This window comes from Gopherus evgoodei, chromosome 2 (assembly GCF_007399415.2).
Source record: "Gopherus evgoodei ecotype Sinaloan lineage chromosome 2, rGopEvg1_v1.p, whole genome shotgun sequence".
NCBI classification, from domain to species: domain Eukaryota; kingdom Metazoa; phylum Chordata; order Testudines; family Testudinidae; genus Gopherus; species Gopherus evgoodei.
Genome location: NC_044323.1, coordinates 244,155,434 through 244,183,123, shown reverse-complemented (window position 1 = coordinate 244,183,123; position 27,690 = coordinate 244,155,434). Strand labels below are relative to the sequence as shown.

General features: G+C 43.7%; 1 protein-coding gene across 1 annotated transcript in view; it reads left to right on the top strand.

The window, feature by feature from the left end:
* MRPS28 (mitochondrial ribosomal protein S28) overlaps positions 1–18,125 on the top strand; it is a 136,400-nt gene extending 118,275 nt beyond the window's left edge. Inside the window, exon 3 of the mRNA XM_030553328.1 lies at positions 17,823–18,125. Coding sequence (XP_030409188.1) covers positions 17,823–17,976 — 154 coding nt within the window. The 3' untranslated portion in view covers positions 17,977–18,125. The remainder of the gene's footprint in view (positions 1–17,822) is intronic.
* The last annotated feature ends 9,565 nt before the right edge of the window (positions 18,126–27,690 follow it).

Genomic DNA, 27,690 nt, shown 5'->3' with positions numbered 1-27,690 from the left:
ATTTACCATTTTTTTAAAATATTGGGAAGTGCCCTCTGGTTTCTAAATATTTTTTATTTCAGAAACTTACCCAAGAAAATAACCACCCTAAAAATATTATAGGCAGGGCTGGTCATACTGTCTATTATTAAGGTTGTATTAACATTGTATGCAATGTTGTTGAGACCTGAAGAAGGGCTCTGCATAAGGTCGAAAGCTTGTCTCTCTCACCAATTGGTCCAATAAAAGATATTACTTCACCCACTTTGTCTCTCTTGTTAAGGCTGTGTGATCTGTCCCATGACAAGATCCTGTTTTCAGTTGCTTATAACTTTGCCAAATGTTAACTAAGTGAACTGAAGTTTTCCATTATGGATGAATGGCAAGCTGAATTTTTTTGGGAAAAATTTCAACCAATGGCTTGTGAGCCATTTTCAACAACAAGGCTAGAGTAAAATACATTGTTTTGCCCATATTAAAAGAATTCTGACATCCTTCTCTTTAAACAGCTCTAGCGCCCCCATGCTTTGGAGTGGAGACTTTAAATTTTGCAGGGGTTGGCTTTTATGGTCAGGGCTTTTGCCATCCCAAGGGGAATCTGCCCAAATTTGGCCACGTTATAAACCTCTGAAAAATTGCAGTGCAACAACTAAAATCTTCAGAGGTTCCATCTTCATTGAACCATCCTCAAGCCTCTCACAGCTCCATGTACTGATTGGACTGCACATGCACTATCCACACAGAGTGACTGAACATGCATCATCTGGCCCATGACTGTGGGGCTCAGAAGGACTTTCCCAGTAATGGTCATTCCCACCTGCTCCAGATAGGGCACTGGAACTGTGAGCAGGGAGCCTGTCTCTTGTGTTCTCAGTAACCCACCCCCTGCCTACTGGAACACAAGCAGCATGGAGGAGGAAGCAATCTGATTCAAATGCAGTGGAGAACCAAAGTTGTACCATGCTGGAGAGAGAGAGTAGATTCCCTATACTATTTCTAATCATCAACAATTGGGAACAAATAGAGAAGGGTTCATTCTGAAAATCTGAATAAATTCCTAAACTAGGCTTATCTTCACATTCCTACGTTACCATCTCACTGACCATTTCATTTTGCATATGGATAGCAGAAGTTCCCCTTCAACTTCAGTCATTGCCATTTGTTCTGACAAGTGCTCCCAGTGTCTCTTGCAGGACCATGGTAGTATTAAAATTGGCTGTAAGGAAGAAGAAAATTCAATTTTATTTCTTCTCGGACAATTTTTCTGATCACAGCTCTGTACAGTGAAAAAGCAGAAACAAGTACACAGAGCATACTGTTTCTGAAGTGTCTTGGATTCATGATAAACAAATGTCATTTGGTGCCAGGGAACTCTATCATAAGCTGAGCCAAGGAGAAATGTTATCAAGTACAAAGTTTCATCTCAGAAGAACATTAACAGAAGATGAAAATGGGCATCAAGAAAACAAGTGGTGGTACAAAACCAAAAAACTATTTTTACTGGAGTCTGTTGGGAATGCTGATCTCATATACAGAAATGCTTCAATGAAGCATAGTTCATATGAGACCTATCCAGTAATTCTTATTGTCCCTCCTGCATATCATGCATATCCATTGGTAGTGGTCAGAGTCCCATTGTATATTCTCTGCTCCCTTAACTAAGGGCAAAAAATCAATTTTTTTAAAGGGATCCATTCATTAGTGAACCAGGCCTGAGGATCCTTATGTCAGATTCCAGCTTGGGAGGGTGCTCTTTCAGGTCCCACTTCAATCCAGAGGATACGTACCAGAAAGGGGGACAGCACAGCATCCACCAACTGTAACATAATGATTCATTAACGTCTTGGAGAACTGTTTCTTCCATGGATTGTGTTCTGATTGTGACAGTCAATGTGTCTGATGGGGTTTCATAAATAAAAGATGAAGAAAATTATTAGCCTAACCTAATCCCCAGAGACAAAAACAACTCTTGTCCTGGTCAGAGCAAAGTTTCTTATCTCTGTGCACTGCCCATCAAAGGGAAGATGCATACCAGGGTTTAAGTGGCAGAAGTTGGATTAAGCAGAATGGAACCTGCCTCCAGAAATATCCTCTTATTGCAAATCAATTTGGTGGGCTGGTGATTGATCTCGTTGCATCCAGAAACAACAAAAAAGTGCCCCGTGGCTTCTCATTGTGTCGACCCAGGAGGTTAGATGGTGAATGACTTATTGCAAAGCTGTGCAATGTCTTCACTATATGCCTTCCCACTTTTTCCACTGCCTCTCAGGGCCATGCACAAGATAGGAAGGAGAGAGCAGCAATGATACTGTTTATTCCTTTCTTGTTGAAGAGACTATGCCTCTTAACCTCAACCTGGTTAATCCAGCACTGGATGTTCAAATGTCTCTACTTCACTGAGGAGGTATGCTATTGCAAAAAAAAATCCTTCAGCCATGACCAGACAGGTTCAAAATAGATACTTGGATGAAGTAATTACCACGCTCATGTACCCTAACAAGAAGTCAACCAATGGAACATATTCTACTGACTAGTACAAAGCCAATGCGATGTTAAACAAGTGTAACATAGCCTAGAGTTCCTCCAGGAGGAACTTAATGTGGGTATATGAGAGCGTCTAAGCAAAAAGTTCAAATCTGTGTAGTATATTGCTATAAATAAGTTTTAAAAAAGGAAAACGTGTACATTAAATACTTACTTAGGGCAAAAACCTTGATTCTAGTCCTAGAAGGTAATAGAGCACAACCTTGAAACCTCTTTCTGCTGGTTATTGCACTATCCAGAAAGAACTTATGCATGAGGAATCGTTGTACTTCCTGTCCATTAAAGTAGACTTCCCAATAGCTGTTCTCTCCAGTCAGCCAAGTTTTGAAGTTGAGATCTTTCTCCGATGAGACCCAGTATTATTCTTTGAATTCAAACAAGTAGTCCTTACAACTGTTATGTCATATCATTCATTCTCAAAGTAAACTCAAGAAATATTCTTCCTTCTGTTAAGCATCAAAGTCTAGTCCTTGGGAGCACTGATAACCTCCAGCACAATAGTCATGTTTCCTGTATTAACAGACAGCCACATGACCATCAGTACACAAATTCACCAATACTTTACATATTGATCATCCATTCGTTACCCATACAAAGTTTTGGCAGACATCTTCATAAGGAGATGTGGAGGGATATGTAATATCCCTCATTTTGGAGATCCATATTTAAAAGATGATCCTGGTTCCTACCCTGGAGGCCCACTGCTGTGGAAACTCCATTGTAATGGATCTGTGGATCTAGGCACGATGAATAGGAGATGTAACTGATCCAACTCACTCAGAGGTAAATGGATCATCTAGAACAGAGATGGAACTGAACATCCAAAGATTTGTTTTTTGTTCATGAGAGGTTTGGACTCACCTCTGCGGTGTCTTCTGCTGGTGACTTCCAGGAATTAACTCATTCCAGCTCTGGAGCGCCCTCTGCAGGCTGGTGATCTGCCTGTCCTCTGGCCCCCTGTGTCCCTCCCAGACCCTGTGCCCTTGTACCTGGGGTGCTGCTTCCTAGCAGTAATCCCTTCAGTCTTAGGGTCTCCCCTCCCTGGGGAACTCTCACCCACTAGTCCCACCTCACCTCAGTTTAAGGCTACTGCCAGTCACCATCTAGCCCCACACCCTGCGGCAGACTGCAAGCATCAGCCTAGTCATCACTGGCAAGGTTGGGTTTGGACCTGCTGCCTTTGCCTACCCCTGGGCTGCCCTCTGCAACCTCCAGCACCTGTTGGCATTATGCTAAGACCACAGCCTGGGGCTTTTCAGGCTGGAGCTCCCCAGCTCCTCCACCCTTCCCCAGCCCTGCTAAACTCAGGTACCCTGTCTCTAGCTCCCTGCAGCCAGACCCTTCTCCCTCTAAGGGGAGACTGAGCTCCTGGCTCCCAGCCTCTTTGTACAGGCCAGCTGTGGCCTGACTGAGGCATGGCCCAGCTGCAGCCACTTACCAATCGGCCCAGTTTAGCAGCTCCCAGCCACAACCTTCCCTCAGGGCTGTTTTAAGCCCTTCAGGGCAGGAGCAAGATAACCACCCTGCTACAGTTCATGAAAGAGAATTACCTATACTTTGCAGGAGGAGGAATTGTAGTGCTTCTTCCTCAAAGTACGTTTAGCACAGTCTAATTTACTAAAGTAGAAGTGGAATAATGGCTGTGGAAATGGCCGCATCTGATGGGATCTTCAGGGGGTGTGGTAATCTCATGTTGCCAATGACTGAGTGATCTGGTTCTGCCCTCCAAGCCTCAAGCAAGCTGAAGTACCCATTATAATGGATCTGTGGACATTAATACTTAAAGAGAGGAAATTGTCAGGTAAGCACAGATACATTTTCTGAGTCTAAGACATGAGCCTACATTTAAGACTGATTGTTAGCCAATAAAACATAGAATATATGTACACTACCTGCCGGATCGGCGGGTAGCAATCAGTTCATCAGGGATCGATATATCGCGTCTCATCTAGACATGATATATCGATCCCCGAACGCGCTCCCGTCGACTCCGGAAATCCACCAGAGCGAGCGGCGGTAGTGGAGTCGACGGGGAGCCGCGGCCGTCGATCCTGCGCCGTGAGGACGGGAGGTAAGTCGAAATAAGATCCTTTGACTTCAGGTACGCTATTCACGTAGCTGAAGCTGCGTATCTTACATCTACCCGGCCCCCTAGTGTAGACCAGGCCAGAGTAACTTAGGAATTGCAATATATGATCACACAAGTGGTCTCTCTAATAGAGTGACCAGTCTCTGAGAATTACCAAAACCAGATGCTTTAATCATAATTAAAAAAAAAAGGGGGGGGGGAGGAGTGGAAAACACTCTTCAGTGAACAATATCTTGCTGATGGGGGAGGGGATTTAAATTAGAAGTTATTTTATAACCTTTTAAAAATCCAGTTTAGCATAACTGGATATTCTCATTCTCTGCATAAGTGCATAATCCTTTTGCAGTTCTACTAAGCTTATAGAAATGATAAATTTGGTGGCATTACTGCCTAAATAGTAGCTAAATCCCATATATATAATATTTATTTTTAAAATATTATTTCTAAATTAAGTAACAATATTTTTGTCTTCCAAAAGAGTTTGTCTACTGATTATGTTCCTTAAGAACAAAGTAGCTGAATCTCAACTGATGATCTCTATTTCCTTTACCACAGTCCTTTTGAAATGTTTCCTCTCAAGTTAGGTGACAGATTCTTCATTCCGGTCTGGGAAGGTGACTGGCATAATTGTTATATTATGACATAACTATACCTGATACAAGTTCTTTGATGACAGCAGTTACCTTTTTCAGGTTTCATTTGTCAAATCTTATCAGATTGTGCCATGGAGAAAAGGTTATAGCATTCATATTTGATATGATATGAAAAATATCATATATAAAATAATTCCTTTAGTGTGAAAGAAGAGGGGTTCTTTCAAAAAGTTTCAATAATAGCTTTTTACAACACAAACTGATTCTTCCACACAGTCAACAAAAATTATTTTTCTATTCTGGCAAATGTCACTGTAGCATAGTGTGGGACACTTTGGAAGAAGGGTTTACTTTAAGGTAAAAACTACCAGTTCCTTTAAAAAGTTCTTAGAAATATGAATTTCTATCTAGAATATTTTTTAAAGAGCAAAATCTCTGCTTTAAGAGCCATATGTAGAATTAGGATTTACCTGTAAATGATTTCAAACTTTGAGAGTTTTATTTTTAATTTAGCAGAAAAATATAGCAATTAATTTGTGATATTACCATCATTGTACAACGTGATGACAGTTATTTTACCGATTTGTTAGGATGACTTCTGTCATAAAAGGGCTGTCATGAGGCGTTGTATTCTTTGGTTTTATCAGCAGACACTGAAAACAGACACATTTCAGCTATCCACTAAAGTTGACCCACCTATTCTATGAGGAGGGAATCTACAGTGTCATTTCTTAAAAAAACCACAAACAACCCCCCTGCCCCCCCACCAAACACCTCAATTGTTAATGGTCTGACAGCCAGCAATGTAAGTACACCTAAGAATGCCAAGGATACAGAAATCTGAGTCATCTGGAATGAAGAGACCACTTGATCAATATATTTAAGTTTTGGGCAGCTCCATAAGTATAAAGAAGGTAACCCTTTAACCCCCAAATGTTGCAGTCCTTATCAGAGTAGACATTATCAAAAGTAATGTCAGTAGACATTAAAATTCACACCTGTTTAGACCATGTAGTGACAGTTTCACTGTATAATGTGTTTCTGTAAGATCCATAGGTTATATGGATTTTCATGTCGCAGAATGTCCTTTTACCCTTCAGGATCCAATTACACCCCCAAATCGTTATCTGAGAATTTCAAGACAAATTTGAACTTTTAGAAGTTGTTGAATAAAATAGTTCTTGGGACCAAATCCTACCTCAGGCACATACAACACCTGTTGACTTCAGTGGTGATTGTTTGTATACATTCTGCATATATTGTAGTTAGAAAATACAGCGCACAGTGTAATGAATATGGGCAGTAGGGTAAAGGTTACATATAGATTTGATGCATTCTACTAAGTATTTCAAAGAATGTAAGATAGGTGAATAATTTTTGCGATGCTTAACATTATCCTGAAAAGCATGTCCCTTTCCACTTATGAAAGGAGGGTGTATTTATACCTGTATGGTGACATATGGAGCAAAAAATATCCCGGACACTTATTAAACAAATAGCATGAAACTAAACACTCAACAACAAAATATAAAAAGATAGTTGCTCTTTAGCACATGGAAAGATGAGAACAAAGAAATGGAGAGGAAAGCAAGTCTAGATAAAGTGGCCGTGGGTGGACAAGTCACAAGAAAAACAAAATACAATTTCTTACAGAATGGAGTAAATCTAACTTTGGCCACCAGCAACCTTGAAGCATTTTTGTGTCATACTTAATGATTGCAGAGAACAGGGATGCCTTGTAAATCCCATTTTGAGTATACATTCTTCTTCTGATTGACTGACTGCTGCAATAATGATTCATAGAGTTTAAGGGAAGAAGGGACCTAATAGATCATCTATATTGACCTCGTGTATATCATAAGCCATTAAGTTTCACAGTTACCCCTGCATTTAGCCCAAAAACTACACTTGACTAAAGCATCTCTTTGAGAAAGACGTCAAGAGATGGAAAATCCACCACTTCCCTCTTGTAGTTTGTCCAGTGGTCCTCACTATAATTTATTTACCAACTTTGCCAAGCTTTGTGTCCTCTACAAATTATCTCAGCAGTGATTTTATATTTATTTCCAGATCATTGGTGAAAATGTTAGACAGCATAAGGCTTAGTACCACACACTGTGGAACCCTACTAGAAACACTCCCATTTGATGATGGTTCCCCATTAATGACTACTTTTTGTGATCTGTCAGTTAGCCAGTTCTTAGTCCATTTAACATGTGCTTTATTGATATTGTATAGTGCTAATTTTTTTATCTGAATGTTGTGTGGTACTAAATTAAATGCCTTACAGAAGTCTAAGAACATTACATCTAGGAGGTTACGTCTATCATCCAAACTTGTAATCTCATCAAAGAATAAAATATTTGTTGGTCAAGGCCTATTTTCCATAAAGCCATGTTTTGTGGCATTAATTATATTCCTGTCTTTTAATTCTTTATTAATTGAATCCCATATCAGCTTTTTCCAATATTTTGCCTGTGATTGATGTCAAGCTAATCAGCTTATAGTTATCCTTGTTCGTCCTTCTTGCCCTTTTTGAATATTGGCACAATATTAACCCTCTCTCAATCTTCTGGAATTTCCTCAGTATAGCAAGATTTATTAAAAATTAATTTTAATGGGGCAAGGACTTTTCAGCCAGTTCTTTTAGGACCATTCGGTGCAAGTTATCCAGGCATGCTGATTAAAAATGTTTATCCCTAGTGGATTTTGTCTAACATCTCTTCGGTTACTTATGGCCTAGAAAGTACTTCAGCATCCTCATATGATGCAAGTACATTATGATCCTGGATCCAGTCTTCTGCTGGGTGCAGCAGAGGTGGGGGTACTGCAAAGGAGTAGGTTGCAGGTCTCAAACCCTGGAGGCCTGTTCAACTTTGAGCATAGTTTAGAGTTGCTCAAAACTATGTTTTGGCTGCAGTGACTCTTGGGGCGGTTGCTTGCTAGTCAAGGATTGATGAAGAGCAGTGTGCTCTGACCAGGCTTCATTCCCTGGACCAACCCACAACCAGTCGCCTATGCCAGCTTGTATAAGCTTTGGACAACAGAGGAATATCCCCACGTGTTTGTTTTTTTTAAGCCAGCTCTACTGTGGCATATATAACAGTATCCTGGACAGACCCCTCACTGAATTGAGCTAAACCTTATTGAACTGCATTTAATACCTTTGGAGTCCATTGTATTAAAAATGCAATTATTTATTAAAAAAAAATAATAGATTAATAGATTCTAGGACTGGAAGGGACCAGTACTCATGGCAGGACCAAATACTGTCTGGACAATCCCTGATAGATGTTTATCTAACCTGCTCTTAAATATCTCCAGAGATGGAGATTATACAACCTCCCTAGGCAATTTATTCCAGTGTTTAGCCACCCTGACAGTTAGGAACTTTTTCCTAATTTCCAACCTAAACCTCTCTTGCTGTAGTTTAAGCCCATTGCTTCTTGTTCTAGCGCCTTAGAGGCTAAGGTGAACAAGTTTTCTCCCTCCTCCTGATGACACCCTTTTAGATACCTGAAAAGTGCTATCATGTCCCCTCTCAGTCTTCTCTTTTCCAAACTAAACAAACCCAATTCTTTCAGCCTTCCTTCATAGGTCATGTTCTCAAGACCTTTAATCATTCTTGTTGCTCTTCTCTGGACCCTCTCCAGTTTCTCCACATCTTTCTTGAAATGCAGTGCCCAGAACTGGACACAATACTCCAGTTGAGGCCTAACCAGCGCAGAGTAGAGCAGAAGAATGACTTCTCGTGTCTTGCTCACACCACACCTGTTAATGCATCCAGAATCACGTTTGCTTTTTTTGCAACAGCATCACTGTTGACTCATATTTAGCTTGTTGTCCGCTATAACCCCTAGATCCCTTTCTGCCATACTCCTTCCTAGACAGTCTCTTCCCATTTTGTATGTGTGAAACTGATTTTTCCTTCCTAAATGGAGCACTTTGCATTTGTCTTCGTTAAACTTCCTCCAGTTTACCTCAGACCATTTCTCTAATTTGTCCAGATCATTTTGAATTATGACTCTGTCCTCCAAAGCAGTTGCAATCCCTCCCAGTTTGGTATTATCTGCAAACTTAATAAGCGTACTTTCTATGCTAATATCTAAGTTATTGATGAAGATATTGAACAGAGCTGGTCCCAAAACAGACCCCTGCGGAACCCCACTTGTTATACCTTTCCAGCAGGATTGGGAGCCATTAATAGCTACTCTCTGAGTACGGTTATCCAGTCAGTTATGCACCCACCTTAGAGTAGCCCCATCTAAGTTGTATTTGCCTAGTTTATCGATAAGAATATCATGCGAGACCATATAAAATGCCTTACTAAAGTCTAGGTATACCACATCTACCACTTCTCCCTTATCCACAAGACTCATTATCCTATCAAAGAAAGCTATCAGATTGGTTTGACATGATTTGTTCTTTACAAATCCATGCTGGCTATTCCCTATCACCTTATCACCTTCCAAGTTTTTGCAGATGATTTCCTTAATTACTTGCTCCATTATCTTCCCTGGCACAGAGGTTAAACTAACTGGTCTGTCGTTTCCTGGGTTGTTTTTATTTCCCTTTTTATAGATGGGCACTATATTTGCCCTTTTCCAGTCTTCTGGAATCTCTCCTGTCTCCCATGATTTTCCAGAGTTAATAGCTAGAGGCTCAGATACCGCCTCTATTAACTCCTTGAGTATTCTAGGATGCATTTCATCAGGCCCTGGTGACTTGCAAGCATCTAACTTTTCTAAATGATTTTTAACTTGTTCTTTTTTTATTTTATCTTCTAAATCTACCCCCATCCCATTAGCATTCACTGTATTAGGCGTTCCTTCAGACTTCTCGGTGAAGACCAAAACAAAGACGTCATTAAGCATCTCTGCCATTTCCAAGTTTCCTGTTACTGTTTCTCCCTCCTCACTGAGCGGTGGGCCTACCCTGTCCTTGGTCTTCCTCTTGCTTCCAATTTGTGCTGTTGTGAGATTGTATGTAACTTCTCTAGGAGGAGTCGGTTTGCTAATGTAATTCCTCTAGTTATCACCCTTCTGAAGCCACCCCCAGAGAGGTTTGCATATACTAGTTCAAAGGGTACTCTCCGGGGCTAACAGATAAAGAAAGGATTTTGGATATATAGCCTGGTTTTAAACGGGCTCGGGAGCGTCTTCCTGATCTAACAAATGGACAGGACCCCTGGTGTACAGAGGGCTCCAATCCTTAGGGAAGCATTGGAAGGACTTGGCCTAATGAAACCCTATAAGACTGTGTTAGTTCTGCACAGATGCTGTTATGAACATGTGACCACAAAATGACCCCTTTGAAGGATATGAAGGACTCACCTGCCAGAACCCATGTTGGAGACAATCAGTGGGCTTATTAGCATGCGTGTAGGTTCTTTTATTGTTTTAATGTTTTCTCGGTAGTGGCTTTATCTTAAAAATAAAATAAGCTTGCATTGGAAGTGCCATGTGGTAACTTATCATTTTTGGCAATTATTCTATTATTAGTCTCTGAAGAGGAAGCAAGCAGGACTGTTTAGGCAGACTCTCTTTTGGTGGGTGCAACATATGGAAGCCAGGGAACTGTACAACCTGGATATATCCTGGTCAGCAGGGAGTGAGACATGTCTACACTCCAGAGGTGACAGGAGCCAGAAGCCTGAGTGTCAATGCCCTTGCTGTGCCGGAGAGGGGAATACAGATGTGGTTGCCGTGAACTGTGACATATGACCAGCCCCCACCCCCGTTGCTAGAGCAGATGAGTAGTTGCAGGGCTAAGGAGGGAGCTCTAAACATTTTATAATTCCAAAACAAACTCTTGACAATGAAATACAAATATTTTTTATTCTTAACTTTACTAAATCAGAAGTTCTGTTATGAATAACTGTATTTTAGTAAGGAACTATGAGGATAGCACGGAGGAGTTCAGATTGCTGTTGGTGTACTTGAACAGTGGTGATAATATCAAAGAAAAAGATTGGAGCCAAATTGACTGTAAAATTGCATAAAAGACCATTGATTTTTGTTCTTATGGTTTTTTTAAGTTAACAAATATGAAGTCTTCCATTTTAAAGTTGGAAATGGTGAAAAACTGTAGAAAATCTTAACTACACTGTATTAAGGCATTGGAATAAACACACTATTCGTTATTAGTTTCAAAAGATGCATTTTGAAAGTCTGAAGATGCATTGTTGCAGTAATACAGCTGATTTGCTTAGCAAAATCAGAATTTCTCACAGCATTCTATATAGATACTGTGGTTCAGTCCTAGCCTTGACTTCAGTGTGCTTTGCATTATTTAATATATTTATATCAAAGAACTAGCCAGAGAAATTCCCTCTATTTAAATCTATGAGAACCATCACTGGAATGCATTGGCAGATGTTAAAAAATGTCTGTGGAAAGAATGTCAAAAACCTCTCCAAAGGAAAGTCTTTAAATCATGCCCTTAATACAGAAACACAAAACCAGATTTAATTGCCCTTTTCCTATCCAGATGAGACAGGCAGGCTCTTTTGGTTCAGCATATGGTATGAAAGAGTGCATAGTGGAAGAGAACAGGCATATCAAGGTCTGGGATTGAATCTGTTTAGCTTTAGACTTCATAAAGATCACTCCAAAGAAAGCACTTGAAGTTAAAAAAAACAACAACAAACAAAGAAAACCCCACACAGAACACAGTGTTTTCATTTTGAATATGCTTATTTGAGATATCCTAGTTGCCTTTCAGGGTAGCAATGTTACATGTTTATGAAGTGGAACAGAGGATTTCTGAGGAGCCTTTGTGTATGAATGCATTTTTAAAATCAGTTTTAAAAGGATGGAGAAAATGAAGACATGTAAAGTGCCCCTGCACTGCAATTGTCCTTGATTTTACAACCTTTCTAGGAATAAAAGCCCTTTCACTTTAACTTAAAATAATAATTGTTATATGATTTTAATGGCAAAGGCTTCATGATTATGATGCTGGGAAATTGGCCAGGTAAAATTCTTATATATTGAATGATTGAAAAAAAAATAATGCAGTCATTATACCACTCTTTAGAGTCTGGAGAGAATGTCTGTTATCATTCTCAGAATAAGGATACTCCTGCTACCCATGAATAGACATGAAATTGCACACTTGCAACACCTTTCACTTGATAGCAAACACTCCGGTTAGAGCCACAGAACAGTTTCAGTTGTAGCCCCTGGTTTTTACATGCTCGTTGCTTTCTGAATTACTCACTTTGCAGATCTTACACTCTATCCAAAGGTAATGTCTTAAACTAATATTTGAACTTTTTTCCCAGCTATATTGTCATGGGTTGTAAACCATCACTACAAGCCCCCCTCCCTCCCGTCTTTCTTATGAAAATATTCTTAGGTTTATTTGCTTTTGTTTTTGAACAGGACAACATTGAAAATGGCTAAAATTTAAATGTTGAAATTTGGTATCCAGAAGAGTCTTCAATGAGAGATTGTGTTTTTGCTTGGTTTGAAAGAAAAAAATGGTTTTAACAGACTTAAAGCTCTGGTACAAAAGTCAGAGGCATGGTCTGAGAATCAGAATAAAATAGAAGGGTATGATCATTTGGAAAGTAAGTTATATTGCACATATTTAGTATTTTTCATTCCTGGTTGCACAAATTTGTAGGGGTATTGTTTTTGAAAACTTGCTATATTTTTGTTAAATTTATACTACAAAATATTGAAGATACATAGTGTCTATGAATCAACATTTGTTGTAGAAACTTGGTTTGAATATGAAAAATGGCTTTTCTTTTTGCTTGCCCCTTCAGACTCCTTACCCTGTTTTCCCTGCTACCTTCTCCACCCTTCCAAAAGAAATAAACTCTAGCACCCCTGTTACCACTACTGTAAGCAGCTTTTGTCTATTATGATCACACCATTGTGGACAATTACTGTCTTCAGGTTTTGAGAAAAGATATTGATATGATTCTTTGAGGCACATCCAGTCTGAGTCATTTTCTATAGAAATATGTTTAAGGGATCACGCACCTTTGTGCCATTGCCAGCTTCCCACTACAAGACAGACAGAAACCTATGAATAGTTGCCAAAATGGTTTGTCAAGGAACAGTAATCTAGATATTCAGTTCAGTAGCTGACTGGTGGTTCACCAGGAATTTATGGCACCCCCAGCACTGGCAGCCCACAGAGTCCTGCTTCCAAAACTGGGAATTAGTCTGGAGTCCTCCATCCAAACCTGAGGACTCCAGACCAATTCCAAAATTGAGGTTTTCATGTGTCCAAAAGGACAATTGTTGGTGGCTGTGGAGGGGAACATGACCTTTAGTAAAAAAAACATTGACAATCTTTGAGTTTCAGCTATCAATTTGTGTTTTCAAAGATGTCTTTACAAGAAAAAGGGGTGGAAACTTTTTCAAAAGAAATCAGTGATTAGTCTCAGCGTGTCCAGGTCCTTAGAGGTACGCCAAAGGCCAACTCTGGTTTGAAGGCTATACTATTAGGTCAGAAGGAAGGAGAACTTTTTCTGGGTAGAAGAAAAGAGTTATGTTGTGCACGAAATAGGACTGAAGCAAATTAATTATTTCAGAAGCTGTTTTAACTCACAAACTAATTTTCATCTGCCTGATATTGCCCTTCTGATTACTGGTTTGAAAGTAAATTATAAAGAAGTTGAGCCACTCCTTTTCCTTAGAATTTACTTCCAAATTACATTGTTTTCCCTTCTTTGAGTTTTCCAGAAGTTTTGCAGAGGAATTCTATACTACTGCTTCCACTCCAGACCAAACTGTCCTTCAAATTGTTTACTTCAAAGTGGGTTCAGTATTCTCACTTGACAATGGAAAGTTGACAAACACTGGAATGTTTTACAAACACACATAGCACTTGCAGAGGTTAAGAGAGAGGCTCGTTGTTCCTGTCTCTTCTACCCACAAATTGTCCTGATATGGAATGCTTTTGAATACAGCTGTTGACATCATTTTGAAAGAGAGCAAACCCTTTAAAAAAGAGAGAGAAAGAAAGCTGGGACAATTCCTTTCCTTTTCCATTGATATTTTGTTCTTTCTTGGACAGTTCTCCGGTTTTGAACATAACAAAATACCTGCTTTGTCTCTGGATTCTACTTTAAACACAGGATAGCCTCAGTTGTTTTAAAGATTAATATATTGGTGCCTTGGATTGAATGATGGGTTTTATGTATGATTACCATGCCTGTAGCAACCTATCATTTCCCCATGCTTCTGAACTTGTCTGATGGGCAACTACTGCAAGTAGTATTCATGTTTCCGCTTTTTCTACATCTTCCATTGATCTTTTATCCTAAAGTTTTCTAGCTGTAGGGAAAATCTGTCACAAAGGCAAATATTTCTACCCGCACAAATTGACGGTTGTGTCAGCTGCTTCAAGATGGTGTTCTTCAGGATACTTTTGTAAGCAGATGTGCTGTGACTACGGAAAATTTTCTTTAATAATTAGATTATGTGTGATTAAAGTATCTGGAACTTAAATTCAAATTATTGAAGCAGCAGTTAAGGTTTGTGATGCTTTCACCATGATACAATTATTTGGCTTTTTCATTACAAATATGTGTTAAAGGCATGTCCTGGAACTTGGGCAATGTTCATTACAAACTTTACCATGAGCAAATAGGCTTGTTTATAATTCTACAATGGGAGATTAAAGCATTCTTGTGGAACATTATGATAAATTGAATGTACTTCACAGTTGTGAGATGCATAGCACAGAGAGCCTCCATTAGTAATACTCACTTTTTTATAGTAATATATATTGGTCAGATTATCTGTCTAATCAGTGCATTTGTAAAACACCCATCACTATAGTTTCTGGATGCCAAAGGATTATGGTGGTAATCAAACAAAAAGGAGTTTTTTCAGTATAAAATTAATACCTTTGTACTTGGAGGCTAATATGTAACTTTTAAGATTCTCTCCATTCTGGAGAATTAGTGGCTTTATCCTGCAAAACCCTCCTCGGTTTAATAATCTTATTGAAGATCTATACATGTGAGTACAGAGTTTGCAGGGTACCGCTCTAGTTAGGTCATTGCTGGGCAGGTTAATTTACTGGTGTGTTTATATGTATGTAGGTACTGATGGGGCATGACAATTTACCTGACACCTCCTAGCCCAAGGACTACATTTTATTATCCAGGGCAAAAATCTGTCCCTCCTCCTTTTGCAGAAGACTGGAAGAGTTGTGTGCAGTTTACTTTGTACTTACTTAACATATCACTCAACATTTCTATTTAAAAAAAAAAATTCTAACTTATTATGTCTCTCTTGATTTTGCTATACCTACTCTTCCTTCCTGGCTTCACTCTAAATTTTCTTTTATTTCTATCCTATTGTAGATTGAGTTAGTTACCTGTTTGTCTTTCTCTTCCTCTCCATTCCCTGTTTATCCCTTTCCTTTTCATACATTATGTTCTTCACCTCCTCCTCCTGTCTGTTTTCTCTGACCCACAACTTCTTCCAAAATCTCTCCCTCTCAACAACTAACTTTTATTTTTAACTTATTCCATTCATATGTCCTCTTTATATCTCATCTGCTCACCCACTCAAGCCCCTTATACATAAATGATGAAAACTTTACCAGCCAAAGTAAGGGCTAAGTAAGATGAAGTCCAACTGTCCAAGAGCAACACCCTGGTGAGATACCAAGGCCCAGCCTTTTGTGCTGCTAATAAAGAGGGCAGTGCTTGGGTTCATATTGGAGAATTGGCCCTGGATATTTCTAAAAGACTCCATCTTTTGTAGCCTCTGGCTGCTGTAAGGCACTAGGAGCAGTCTCTCTATATAAGGGGTGGCCAGCCTGAGCTTGAGAAGGAATCAGAATTTACCAATGTACATTGCCAAAGAGCCACAGTAATACATCAGCAGCCCCCCATCTGTGAGAGGCATCTTTTGTTATCCTAAGCCTAAACCAGCTTCTTTTTTTGTGTGTCCTCATCACCAGTAAATAGGTTCAGATTTTGGTACATTTTCTGTAACTTTGTTTTACCCATTTTTATACCCTTGAAATTTTGTGCTTTGGCCAGTTTTCACGAAAACAGCAATTCTACTGTGAATCTTCAAGATTTTGCTTGTTTTCACAGTGAAACCAATTTGGCTTTAAAACAGTCCTGTTTAAGAGCTAAAAACCCGTTTTGTGAAAATCAGTTTCAAATTTACAACCAAACGCAAGCATGCCCTGTTCCCTAGCCTTTTAAATTTCACAGTGACTATTTCACACACCACTACAACTGTTAAGTGAATTTTACTTCACCTAAGTTCTTGAGAGGTTTCAAGATCTGCACTTTACTCTTTAAGAAATGTATTATTTTTCTCATGTGTTGGGAAAGTCAAAATACTTCAATTTTCTCTTTTCTTTAATTAAAAAAAAGTGTATAAAAATCCTGACAGATTGCATTGATTGCTACTGTTACTGGCAAATGTAAACAGGGCAAGGTCTTGGAAAATCACTCAAGAAGCTGCTTACTGCAGTTACTGCTTTCGAATCATACTATCAATTATTTTTCCTTTACTACATTGGGGAAGAAAAATCATAACCCAACCACCTGAGCCGCAAAGGATTTACCAAGAGGCCTAGGAGTAAACTGTAAACTAGGATCTTCACAAATCAAAATAAATACACCTGAGCCCAGAACACTTTGTTTTAAGATCACATTTGTTTTTCGGCACAGTCTTTCTGTAGTCTTGGATGACTCAGTAAAGAGAGATCAATTCCATTACCATTTTGCTAAGAGATTCCCACTGTTTTGCACAGTGCTAATAGTTAGCTTTCCCCCAAATCACACTGTCTCCAATTCACATCTATTGTTTTAAACATGTAGTTCAATAAAAATAAAACATATTTATTTAAAAGATGCCTATTGTTCTTTAGCAAAATCACCTGTGTTCATTCCTTATCTGTATCAAGGTACTTTAAATAGCGTATGTGTGCATGTAATTACAATGTAATAGGAAAGTTACCACAAATGTTCATGTATTAGTTTCCATACAAATTCCCTTTAATCATTTTTTTAAATTAGGGACCACGGTCCTAATCCAAAACCCACTGAAATCATTGGAAGTCACTGGGTTTTGCATCAGGCTCTCAAGTGCCTTGCAAAATTTTAATTTTAAAAATGAATTTGTTTGAGTAGTTTGGAAAGATTTTTAAATAAAACAATCAAGCTATTTTTTCTTGCAGCTTTGTTACTTATAAAATACAGTAAACTGTAAACTAATATTGGTGAGTGCAGCACTGTAATGCTGCTAACTTCACAAAGAATGAGGTGAATCATTACCTTGAAAAAACCATTATCAACTCCCTTATCTTTTGCCAAAGAAGCTAGTATCGATTTGGAATTTAAACTAGTAATATATTACTTTGCACTTCCGTCTTCCGTCCAAGGATTTCAATGTGCTCTTGCAAATATGTAGGTAAATATTATCTATGTCATTTGACAGACAATAAAGTGAGACACGGAAGGGCTGACTGATTTGTTCAAGATTACAAAGGCAATTGTGTGAGAGAGCTGGGAATGGAGGCTGGGGTGCATTAGATTCTAGAATATGTTCCATCCTAGAAGACGTAAGCATGTCTAGTGCTTAACAGAACTTATTTTGTTTGCTTGTTTGTTCTTCCCCCAGAAAATATCAAAAAGGATCGAGAGTGCGTCTGAGGCTTGTGGACCTTGAACTCACATCAAGATTCTTGGGAGGAAAAACAGATACAACTTTACTTGAGGCTGATGCAGTGCTGCTAGGGCTCCTGGAAAGCAGAGAAATAAGGCAAAAGGAGTGAAGTTATGTAAATAAATCCATCAATAAACTGTTGATGTTTAACATTTCATTTGTACAACTTGCTTGTTCTCAGAAAGAAAACGCTAGGATTCTTCCCTCACCGTTGTGTAAATGGTAAGGTAAATTAAATAAAAGGCAACAATCACAGTATGTCTAGTCCTTAGTTATCTTTAACTTTAAGCCGAGAGATGGGGAGGTAAAACATTCTCACTTCATACTAAATTCAGTGGTAAGAAGTTAACTGAGCTTCTTTAAATAATTTGGTAACCATACTGTGTCTGACCTTTGTGTATTCTTGTCTGGAGCAGAACAGACATTCCAGAGTCTGTACTCCAATCCCAGAGGAAAATTGATCTAAAATGCTATACTTTGCCATCAGAATTCCGTGGTGGAAGTGAATTGTTCCTTCCAGTAAAGGTGCTTAATTTAGAAATATACGTATGGTTCCTGGATCAAAGGTCAGAAAGCAGAGCTCATTCTACGAATAATGGTCTTAATCTCTGTCATTGTGGGGTTCTCACTGGTATGGTGATATGGCCCTTGCCGTTGCCCATGTCATAGTGGAGCACTGAGGGACTTGAACTTATTTGTTGCTTTGATTTGAGCTCTCATCTCAAATACATATTGGTAATCTCTGATTTTTTTCTTTAATGGTGACCAGTCTAAATGCAAAAACCTATTTTAATGTAGTGTTATGCCTCTGACTTTATAACCAAACTTAGAAAGGGCATGACGGTGTGTATTTTAATGTGTAGTCTAGAGATTTCACACACTGCACATTTTGAGACTCTGCACTGCAGTGTTCCAAGTGTCTTTGGCATATTTGAAATTGGAGTACCATTCTGCTGGGCTCTGGTGCCTCCAGGTTTGAATTGTATGTACTCAGTGGAGCTCAGAGTAGCTGAAATGTGCCATTTTATAGCAATGGGGCCCAGAAGAGAGGCCACCAAATCCGCAGGCTTATTCATACAGCATCTTTAAAAGGAATGAAGTGAGGAGACTGGTTAAGGTGGATATGACTTGCCAGGCTGTAGGGACAATCCAGGGAATCAAGAGCTGCATGTAGAAATCTAGTACACTTTATATTGGCCAAGTGTATATTGTTCTAGACATCAGCACTCGGTCCAGCAATTCCACTGTGGCGTAGAATAGGGTGTGCAAGTGTGAACTCCTTATGAAAGGCAGTCTCCCACTTCTCTCCTCAAGCAGCCACTCCTTTTAACCTTTTCTCTGAAAGTATGTGCAAGGAAAGGGAGAAGCAGAGATGAAGTTAAGCTCCAGTTCCCCTGGGACAGGGTCGTAGTTCCCCAGAGCCTTGTCACACAATCGTTCCTAATTATTTTCCCTCCTGAAAGAAAGATTATATTCCCTTCACTTCCTCCCTTCTCCCCCACCCTTAGAAAAATCAAGGTTTTGGGGATCACACAGCCACCGGTGCCATTGTTCAAAATACATCTCAGTGCATGATCTGTTGAGAACAATGCTTTAAAAATCATGTACTTCTCTGCCACAGGATAGGAGTAGGAATTCATGGAAAATGTGCAAGCTTTGTGAGGGGAATGGAGCATGTTTTAGCAGATCTGTTTGCAAACCAGTAAAGGGAGATTGTTTCTCAAACACGAAATGATCCAAGTCAATGAAGGAGAACAAGCCATGTGAGCTTTCTTGTTGCCTTAGTTTGCTCTTTCATCTCAGTGATCATAATTGTGGGAATTTGAACGTGGGAGATTAGCATCCAGGTAAAGAATTATACTGCCACTGAGACAGAAAAAAGAGTGTTTTTAGAAACCAAAAGGCATCTTGGATACCCCCAAAAAATTGACTGATCAAAGTAATCCATCTAATTTACACTGTTATATCATTCTTGAAGAAATACAATTTGGAGTCAAAATGCATGATACTAACTGTTCCAGGGCACGCAGTTGTGAGATAAATTGCTGTGATACTGAGACTCTCAGTACAGACACTGGTTTTATCAAGACTTCTTTGGGGGAACGTTATGTTCTCGAAGTAGAAAAGAAATGGCTGTTTAAAGGCTGCAATGGCTACTAAACAAGGTTCTGATAAAACGGAAAACCAATTTGTTCTCATGTGTGGAAAATGAGACATTGCAGAATATGAGAAGGCTCCATTTTACCAGAACAAAATGGATTCCTGCAAACTAGTCTGGGCAAAGATTCTGGACCTGTATTGCGAATAACTTGATTGTGGGCCTATTCTACTGTACTTACCACTTTTGCGTGTGTACAATATACTCCTGTTTATCCAAAATTCTATTATCTGAATCTCCACAGTATCCAAATCTCTTCCTTGCATGCTTTGTATATCTCATGCTGAGGAACAAGGAAGGGAATTGGATAAGGTGGATAACAGAGCAGAGACCTTGGCCAGGACTGTGAAGAGGACGACAAGTCCCGGCTGTGGGGGAGGCCACATGGCTGCTGATTGGCTCCAACAGCAGCACAGGGAGCCCTCTGCAGCTCCACTGTCACAGTTCTGCTTATTCATTTCCATGACAGAAGTCTACATAGAGCTCCCTGCACTACTGCAAGGCAGATGACACCCAATCCCTGCAGGTGCAAAGTGCAGAAAAGGCTGCAGTCCTGGTGGGACAGAGCAGAATCCTGTGATAAGTCAAGAGTTCTTTGAATAGTGTCCCTATCAGTGTTTCGCTCTTGGTACGCATGTGCCCCAGGCACCCTCAATCAGAGATTTTCATTAGCAGCCTCTGTTTGACCAGCATCTGTAGCGTTGGTATCTTCATGCCCCCCCGCCCCCTAAGCTATATCAGGCTGTGCAGGTGAATTGCCTTCCCATTCCCCCCCACCCCCAGTTCCTTTTCAATAGCCTTGGCCTGAGACAGAGCTAGTGTGTCTGTTTCTTGCCTACCTCAGTAGTTTTGGAGCTTCTAGTTAGTTAGTTCTCCCTGTGAGGGGCATGCCTGGTTCACATGAGTGCAAATGTTGCCATTTGTGTAAAGAAGCCATCCCAATCAGTGGTGGACAAACCAAGTGTGTTCGCTGCCTGGGCGAATCACGTCTGTTTGAAGTGCAGCTTCTGTCTAGTCCTGAAATCAAGGGCTCAGAGGAACCAAGAAGTCAAACTTTGATTCTTCTTCAAGTGCTTGCTCATATCGATTCCAATTAGGTGTGTGCGTGACGCATGCACGATCGTCGGAAGATTTTTACACTAGCAACACTCACTAGCTTGGCTGAGGCGCCCCCTGGAGTGGCACCCTTATGGCGCCGGATATATGCCCCGGCCGACCCAGCGCCCCCTCAGTTCCTTCTTGCCACCCGTGATGATTGTTGAAACTGTGGAGCGCAGCTTAGCTGATCTCCACTCTCCCTAGCATTCACCTTAGTACCTGTTAATAGTTTCTGATTAGTTATTAATAGTTATGAATTATTTAGTATAGTTAGTTAGTTAGTTTAATTAATCAAGAGGAAAAGGTCTTCTCCCTTCTCCCCTATCCTGGTATCCAGGTCCATGCCTGGGTCTCCGGGCTTCAAACCCTGCTCGGCTTGCCAGAGGCTGATGCCAACAGAAGACCCCCATGACTCTTGCCTAAGGTGTCTGGGGGAATCCCACCAAGCAAACAAGTGCTGCATTTGCAAAGCCTTCAATCTGAGGACCAGGAAGGAGCGAGACTTCAGACTGAAGCAGCTCCTTATAGAGACGGCACTTAGCCCGGTCCCTTCCTCCGCGCGCCAAGACTCGGCACCGATGTCCTCAGTGCAGAGTGTCCCTGTGGCACTGACTGGTCCGGCACCGTGTTCGGACTCTACCAAAGACTTGCGGCGCCAGATCTCCCCGGCGCCTCCACTACCATGACGCAACTCTCTATCTCCAAGCAAGAAGAAGCAGGCCAAGCACTTCTTGTTTGTCGGTGCGGTAGCTGCCGATGCTTCCCGCACCACAGTTGGAGCCACGTCCATTGCCGGAGCACATAGGACAAATATTGGCTCCTCCTGCACCATTGACTCCGGCACCGCAAGGGCGGTCGAGTCTGGTGCACATAAGCTCCCCGGTGCACCCTGCGGTCGAGCTGAGACTACTCTCCACGCCGGAAGCCTTTTCAATGGCACAGGACTTAATCGCGCTCACAGAGCCGACTCCTCTGCAGCCGGTAGCACCTCCGGCATGGACGGAGCTGTCAAAGGGAAAGCCATCCCTCATGCGACCATCATCGCCGAGTGAAGGACAACGACACTGGTCTCGGTCCCAATTTTCTTCCTGGCACCCATCACGGCGTCACTCACAGTCCTGGCACTGTTCTCGCTTGGTGCTGGTCATACTCGCGACCCCACTCCGGCTCACAGAGGTCCGAATTGCGTTACGGCCGGTACCAATCGGACTCCCGGCACCGCTCTCAGTACCAGTCAGAACGGCGCTTGACCCGGTGCTGAAGCCCGATGCCGATCTCACCAAAGGTCACCATCGACATCCAGATCAGGCTCCCAGTAGCGATGCGACTGCAGGCACCGATCAACGTCTCGGTACTGCTCTGCATCACGGCACTGGTCCCCGGCACCACGGCACTGTACAGCACTGGGGTACTCTGCACCAGAGCGTACAGCACCACCTTGACTGCCTCTGCGTCATTGCGCTCAGAAGGTGGCTACCACCCCAAGGACCAGGGTGAGGGCGGTACAGGGCAGTGGCTAGAAGAAAGCCAGGACCTGGGCCACGAACCCCCACAATTGTCTTTTTGGACCCCTTGGGCATACCTTTGGAGCCCTGAGTACCAGAGGACACACCCCCCGCCCTCCCCCAGAGGCTCTGAGGCGACTGCCCCAGCACCAGTGCAGGCCCATGCTCCTAGCATGAGGGACCTTGAGGAACAAGATCCTCCATAAGAGAACCTCACACAAGATCCCTTAATCCTGGAGGTATCTTCCTCGTCCTCGCCTGATGAGGCAGTTGTGGGGACTACGGTTTCAGGACCTCCTCCTATGGACCTCTGCGCCCACCAGGAACTACGCCACAGAGTGGTGCGCAGTATGAACCTCCAGGTAGAGGAGGTGGTGGAGGTAGAAGATCCTGTTGTGGACATTCTGCAGAGGCACCGTCCAGAGTTGCCCTCCCCGTCATACGAACCATTCAGACCAATGCCAAGACAATCTGGCAATTGCCAGCCTCTGTTCCACCTACGGCCAAGGGGGTGGAAAGGAAGTACTTTGTCCCTTCAAAGGACTATGAGTACCTCTATGTGCACCCCCAACCGTGCTCCCTTGTCATGGCTTCGGTCAATGAGAAGGAGCGGCACTGTCAGCAGACCCCGGCACCTAAATCAAAGGACACTAGATGCCTAGACTTGTTTGGGCGCAAGGTGTACTCAGCCGGAGGCTTGTAGCTCAGGGTGGCTAACCAGCAGGCACTCCTGAGCCGATATGACTATAATTCATGTCACTCTGTGGAGAATTTCAAGGAGTTGGTTCCACAGGAGTCCAGAGAGGAATTTGGGACTATAGTAGAAGAATGCAAGAAGGTGGCCAGAACCTCCCTACAAGTCTCTCTGGATGCGGCAGACCTGGCAGCTAGGACCCTGACCTCGGGCATAGACATGCGCCGCATCTCAAAGCTGCAGGCCTCTGGCTTACCACCAGAGTTGCAACAGACCCTCCAGGACCTGCCCTTTGATGGCCAGGGCCTATTCTCCGAGAAGACAGACTCAAGGCTGCAGAGTCTGAAGAACTCGAGAATTATCATGCGTTCTCTGGGAATGCATACTCCAGTAACACAGAGAAGGCCCTTCAGACCAAGCCTCAGAGGTCATACCCTCTCCCTTGGCCAAGACAGGACTTCTTTAGAAGACATGGACAAGGTGGTAAAAGGAAACAAATAGGACACCAAGCCAGCCATGGCCAGGGCCCTCCCAAGCCATCGGCAGGGCCTAAGCAGAACTTTCAAAGGCGTGCCCGAGGGCGGAACACCAGTCTCCATTCAGGATCCTTCCCCACCTTTCCAAAATCGTCTCTACCATTTCCTCCGTGCATGGTCCTACATAACATCGGACTGTTGGGTCCTATGCACAGTGGAAAGGGCATACTCCTTCCAATTTGCCTTCCCTGTCCCTCTTCAGGTACCTTTCTCACGAGCACTTCCTTCTACAGGAGGTCCAATCACTCCTGGCTTTGGGAGCGATATAGGAGGTTCCAGGAGAGTCAAGGGGCAATTACTTTTATTCTCGCTACTTCCTAATCCCCAAGGCCAAGGGAGGGCTTCAGCCCATTTTGGACCTACGCAGACTCAGCAAATTTATGGTAAAGTTGATGTTCCGCATGGTCTCACTAGGGACCATTATTCCTTCCCTAGATCCTGGAGACTGGTACACCGCCCTCAACATGAAGTACGCTACTTCTACATTGCGATCTACCCAGCGCACAGACGCTTTCTTTGCTTTGTGGTCAGTCAACAGCACTTTCAATTCATCTTCCTTCCTTTTGGCCTATCCATGGCCCCAGGGTATTTACCAAATGTATGACTGTGATGGCGGCCTCCCTTCGTCAACAACAGGTCCAAGTGTTCCCATATCCCGACGACTGGCTTATTCGGGGTCACGCCAGGGATCAGCTGCAGTCTCATGTTCGGCTCACCATGAACATGTTCAGTTGGCTGGGCCTCCTGTTTAATGTTGTGAAATCCACTCTTCTACCAACCCAAAGGATAGAATTCATAGGAGCAGTATTAGACTCAGGCCTAGACCGGGTAATTCTGCTGGAATCATGCTTCCAGTCCCTGGTGAACATCATCCACAGCCTGCAAAGCTTCCCGACCTCGACTGTGAAAACATGCCTATGCCTCCTGGGACACAGGACCTCTTGCACGTTAGTGACCAGGCACGCCAGGCTGCGACTATGTCCACTCCAAGCCTAGCTATCAACAGTATACTGCCCAAGTCAGGACAGCTTGAGCACGGTGGTTACCATCCCACCAGGGGTATTAGCCTCTCTAGGCTGGTGGCTGGACTTCATATCAGTGTCCGAAGGGGTACCATTTCACACCCTACAGCCCTCCGTGTCCCTAGTCACAGATGCGTCATCCCTGGGATGGGTATCCCATCTTGGGAACCTCCGTATACAGGGGCTATGGTCGGCCGGAGAATTATCCCTGCACATCAATGTACAGGAACTCAGAGCAGTGCACCTGGCGTGTCAAGCATTCTGAGAGCTCATTCAAGGCCTCACAGACAACACTACAGCCATGTTTTACATCAACAAGGAATGGGGACTCAGTTGTCCCCCCTCTGTCAGGAGGCCACTCGTCTGTGGGAATTCTGCATAGCCCACTCAATCCATCTGGTGGTGTCATTTCTCCCAGTGGTCCGGAACACCTTAGCGGACCACCTCAGCAGATCATTCCAGGCTCACGAGTGGTCGGTTCGCCTGGACATCATCCACTGTGTCTTCCTGAAGTGGGGCTTTCCCTTGATAGACCTATTCGCCTCTCGCAAGAATTGGAAATGCCAGATGTTCTGCTCTATCCAAGGATACTCTCTGGGTTCCCTTTCAGACACCTTCCTAATTCAGTGGAAGGATCATCTGTGCTATGCCTTTCCTCCATTCCCGCTAGTCCACAGGGTCCTAATCAAGCTGTGCAGGGACAGAGCCCATCTGATTCTGGTCGCCCCAGCGTGGCCCAGACAGCCCTGGTATATCATCTCCTAGAGCGGTCGGTGGACACCCAGATTCCACTCCCGCTGTGGCCAGACCTGATCACTCAGGATCACGGTCGACTCTGTCATCCCGACCTGCAATCTCTGCACCTCACAGCATGGATGCTGCATGGCTAAATCAGTCTGAGCAGTGCTATTCTTCTTCGAGTGATTGCTCATATCCATTCCAGGTAGGTGTACGTGCCGCGTGTGCACGTTTGCCAGAAACTTTTTTACCCTAGCAACTCCAGTGGGCCGGCAGGTCACCCCCTAGAGTGGCACCACTATGGCACTAGATATATACCCCTGCTGGCCCGCCCGCTCCTCAGTTCCTTCTTACCGCCGTGTCGGTTGCTGGAACTGTGGAGTGCGGCTTGCTGTCCTCCACGTACCTAGCTCTCCTGTACTTTGTTTGTCGTCGGAGTTGTAAATAATTCATAGATAGTTTGATAGATTAGTTAGTTAGTGTATTGTATATAGTTGTTTAACATCGCTCGCGGGTGGGCCGTTGCCCTCCCCGGCGCCTGGCACCGGGCCCATGCCTGGCTCGCCGGGCTTCAAGCAGTGCTCGGCATGCAAAAAGCCGATGCCTACTAGCGATCCCCACGACGCGTGCCTCAAGTGCCTGGGGGAATCGCACATCAGCGAAAAATGCCGCATTTGCAAGGCCTTTAAGCCTCGCACGAAGAAGGAGAGGGATCAAAGGCTCCGCGCTCTCCTCATGGAAGCGGCTCTGACTCCGGCACCGGCGGCTCCAGCACCGGACCGCGCCGGCACCGGCAAGACTCCCCGGCATCGACCATCTCCAGCACCGGGAGCAGACTCACGACCCTCAGCGTCTGCAACACCATCGACGCAGGCCCGAGTGGAGCGCCCGGCACCTACCTTGGCCGCGGCACCGCCTGCAGGGCCGCTGTCGACTCCGAGCCCGGAAGGTCCGTCGAGTCCAGCCCCTCCTAGCTCCCCCTTAAGATCAGGGGTAGAGCTCCTCGTACCATCTACGCTGGATACTTTTGCTTCAGCACGGGACTTGATCGCGCTGACAGAGCCATCGCAGCCTCAGACGGCACCCCCGAGATGGGTAACCTCCAGGGGCAAGCCAATGCTACGAGCGCTGTCTCCAGAGTCCCGGCACCGATCACCCCGGAGACGTGAACGCTCACGCTCGGGGCGCCGCTCGCAGTCCTGGCACCGTTCGCCCAGGCGGTAACGATCGTACTCGCGGCACCGATCGGTATCTGCACGGTCCCGGTCTGGCTCCTCTCACCGCCGGCACCAAGACTCTAGGATCCGTTCACGTCGACGTTCGGCTCCTCGGTCAACCTCCTGGCACCGAACCGGTGGCAGGTCCCGATCCCGGTCGACCTCCCGGCACCGCGCCGGTGGCAGGTCCCGGTCTCCAATGCCATCCCGGCACCGCGCTGATCAAAGGTCGCGGTCCCGCTCCCGGCACCGACATCGCTTCAGATCCCGCTCCGGATCTCGGCACCGGCTACCACGCCGTTCCCGATCCCGATCCCGGCATCAATACGGGTCGCGGCACCGACCCTCGGCACCGAGGGGAGCGTCGGAGTCGGCGCACAGAGACGCCTACCAAACAGGCTCAGCGCCTCCGTGGCCTTCTCGGGAACCATCGGTGTCTTCCCAAGCTGACAGTGCCTATGCCTTGGGCCAGGACAGACACTCGGCCCTGTTCCAGGACCCTCCACCACAGGAGCGAGGGCCTCAACAATGGGGGTTTTGGACTCCATGGGCGTATTGCCAAGCCTAGGGTCCACAACACATCACCCCCCACCCTACGGGGGAACGCAGGCCACCGGAGGCGACAGTGTCTAGACCCCCTCCCTCCCCGGAAGCAGACGACAGGTCCAGCCATCAGGACCCAGAGCTCCCTCCAGCCACGGAGGTGCAGCCCCAGATGGAACCCCCCGTGGACACTCTGTTGCAGGGGGTTTCCTGGTCGTCTTCACCGGATGAGGCGGTGGCAGGTACCTCGTCCTCCAGCCCTCCCCCGCTGGATCTTAGGGCTCACCAGGACCTCCTCCGACAGGTGGCACA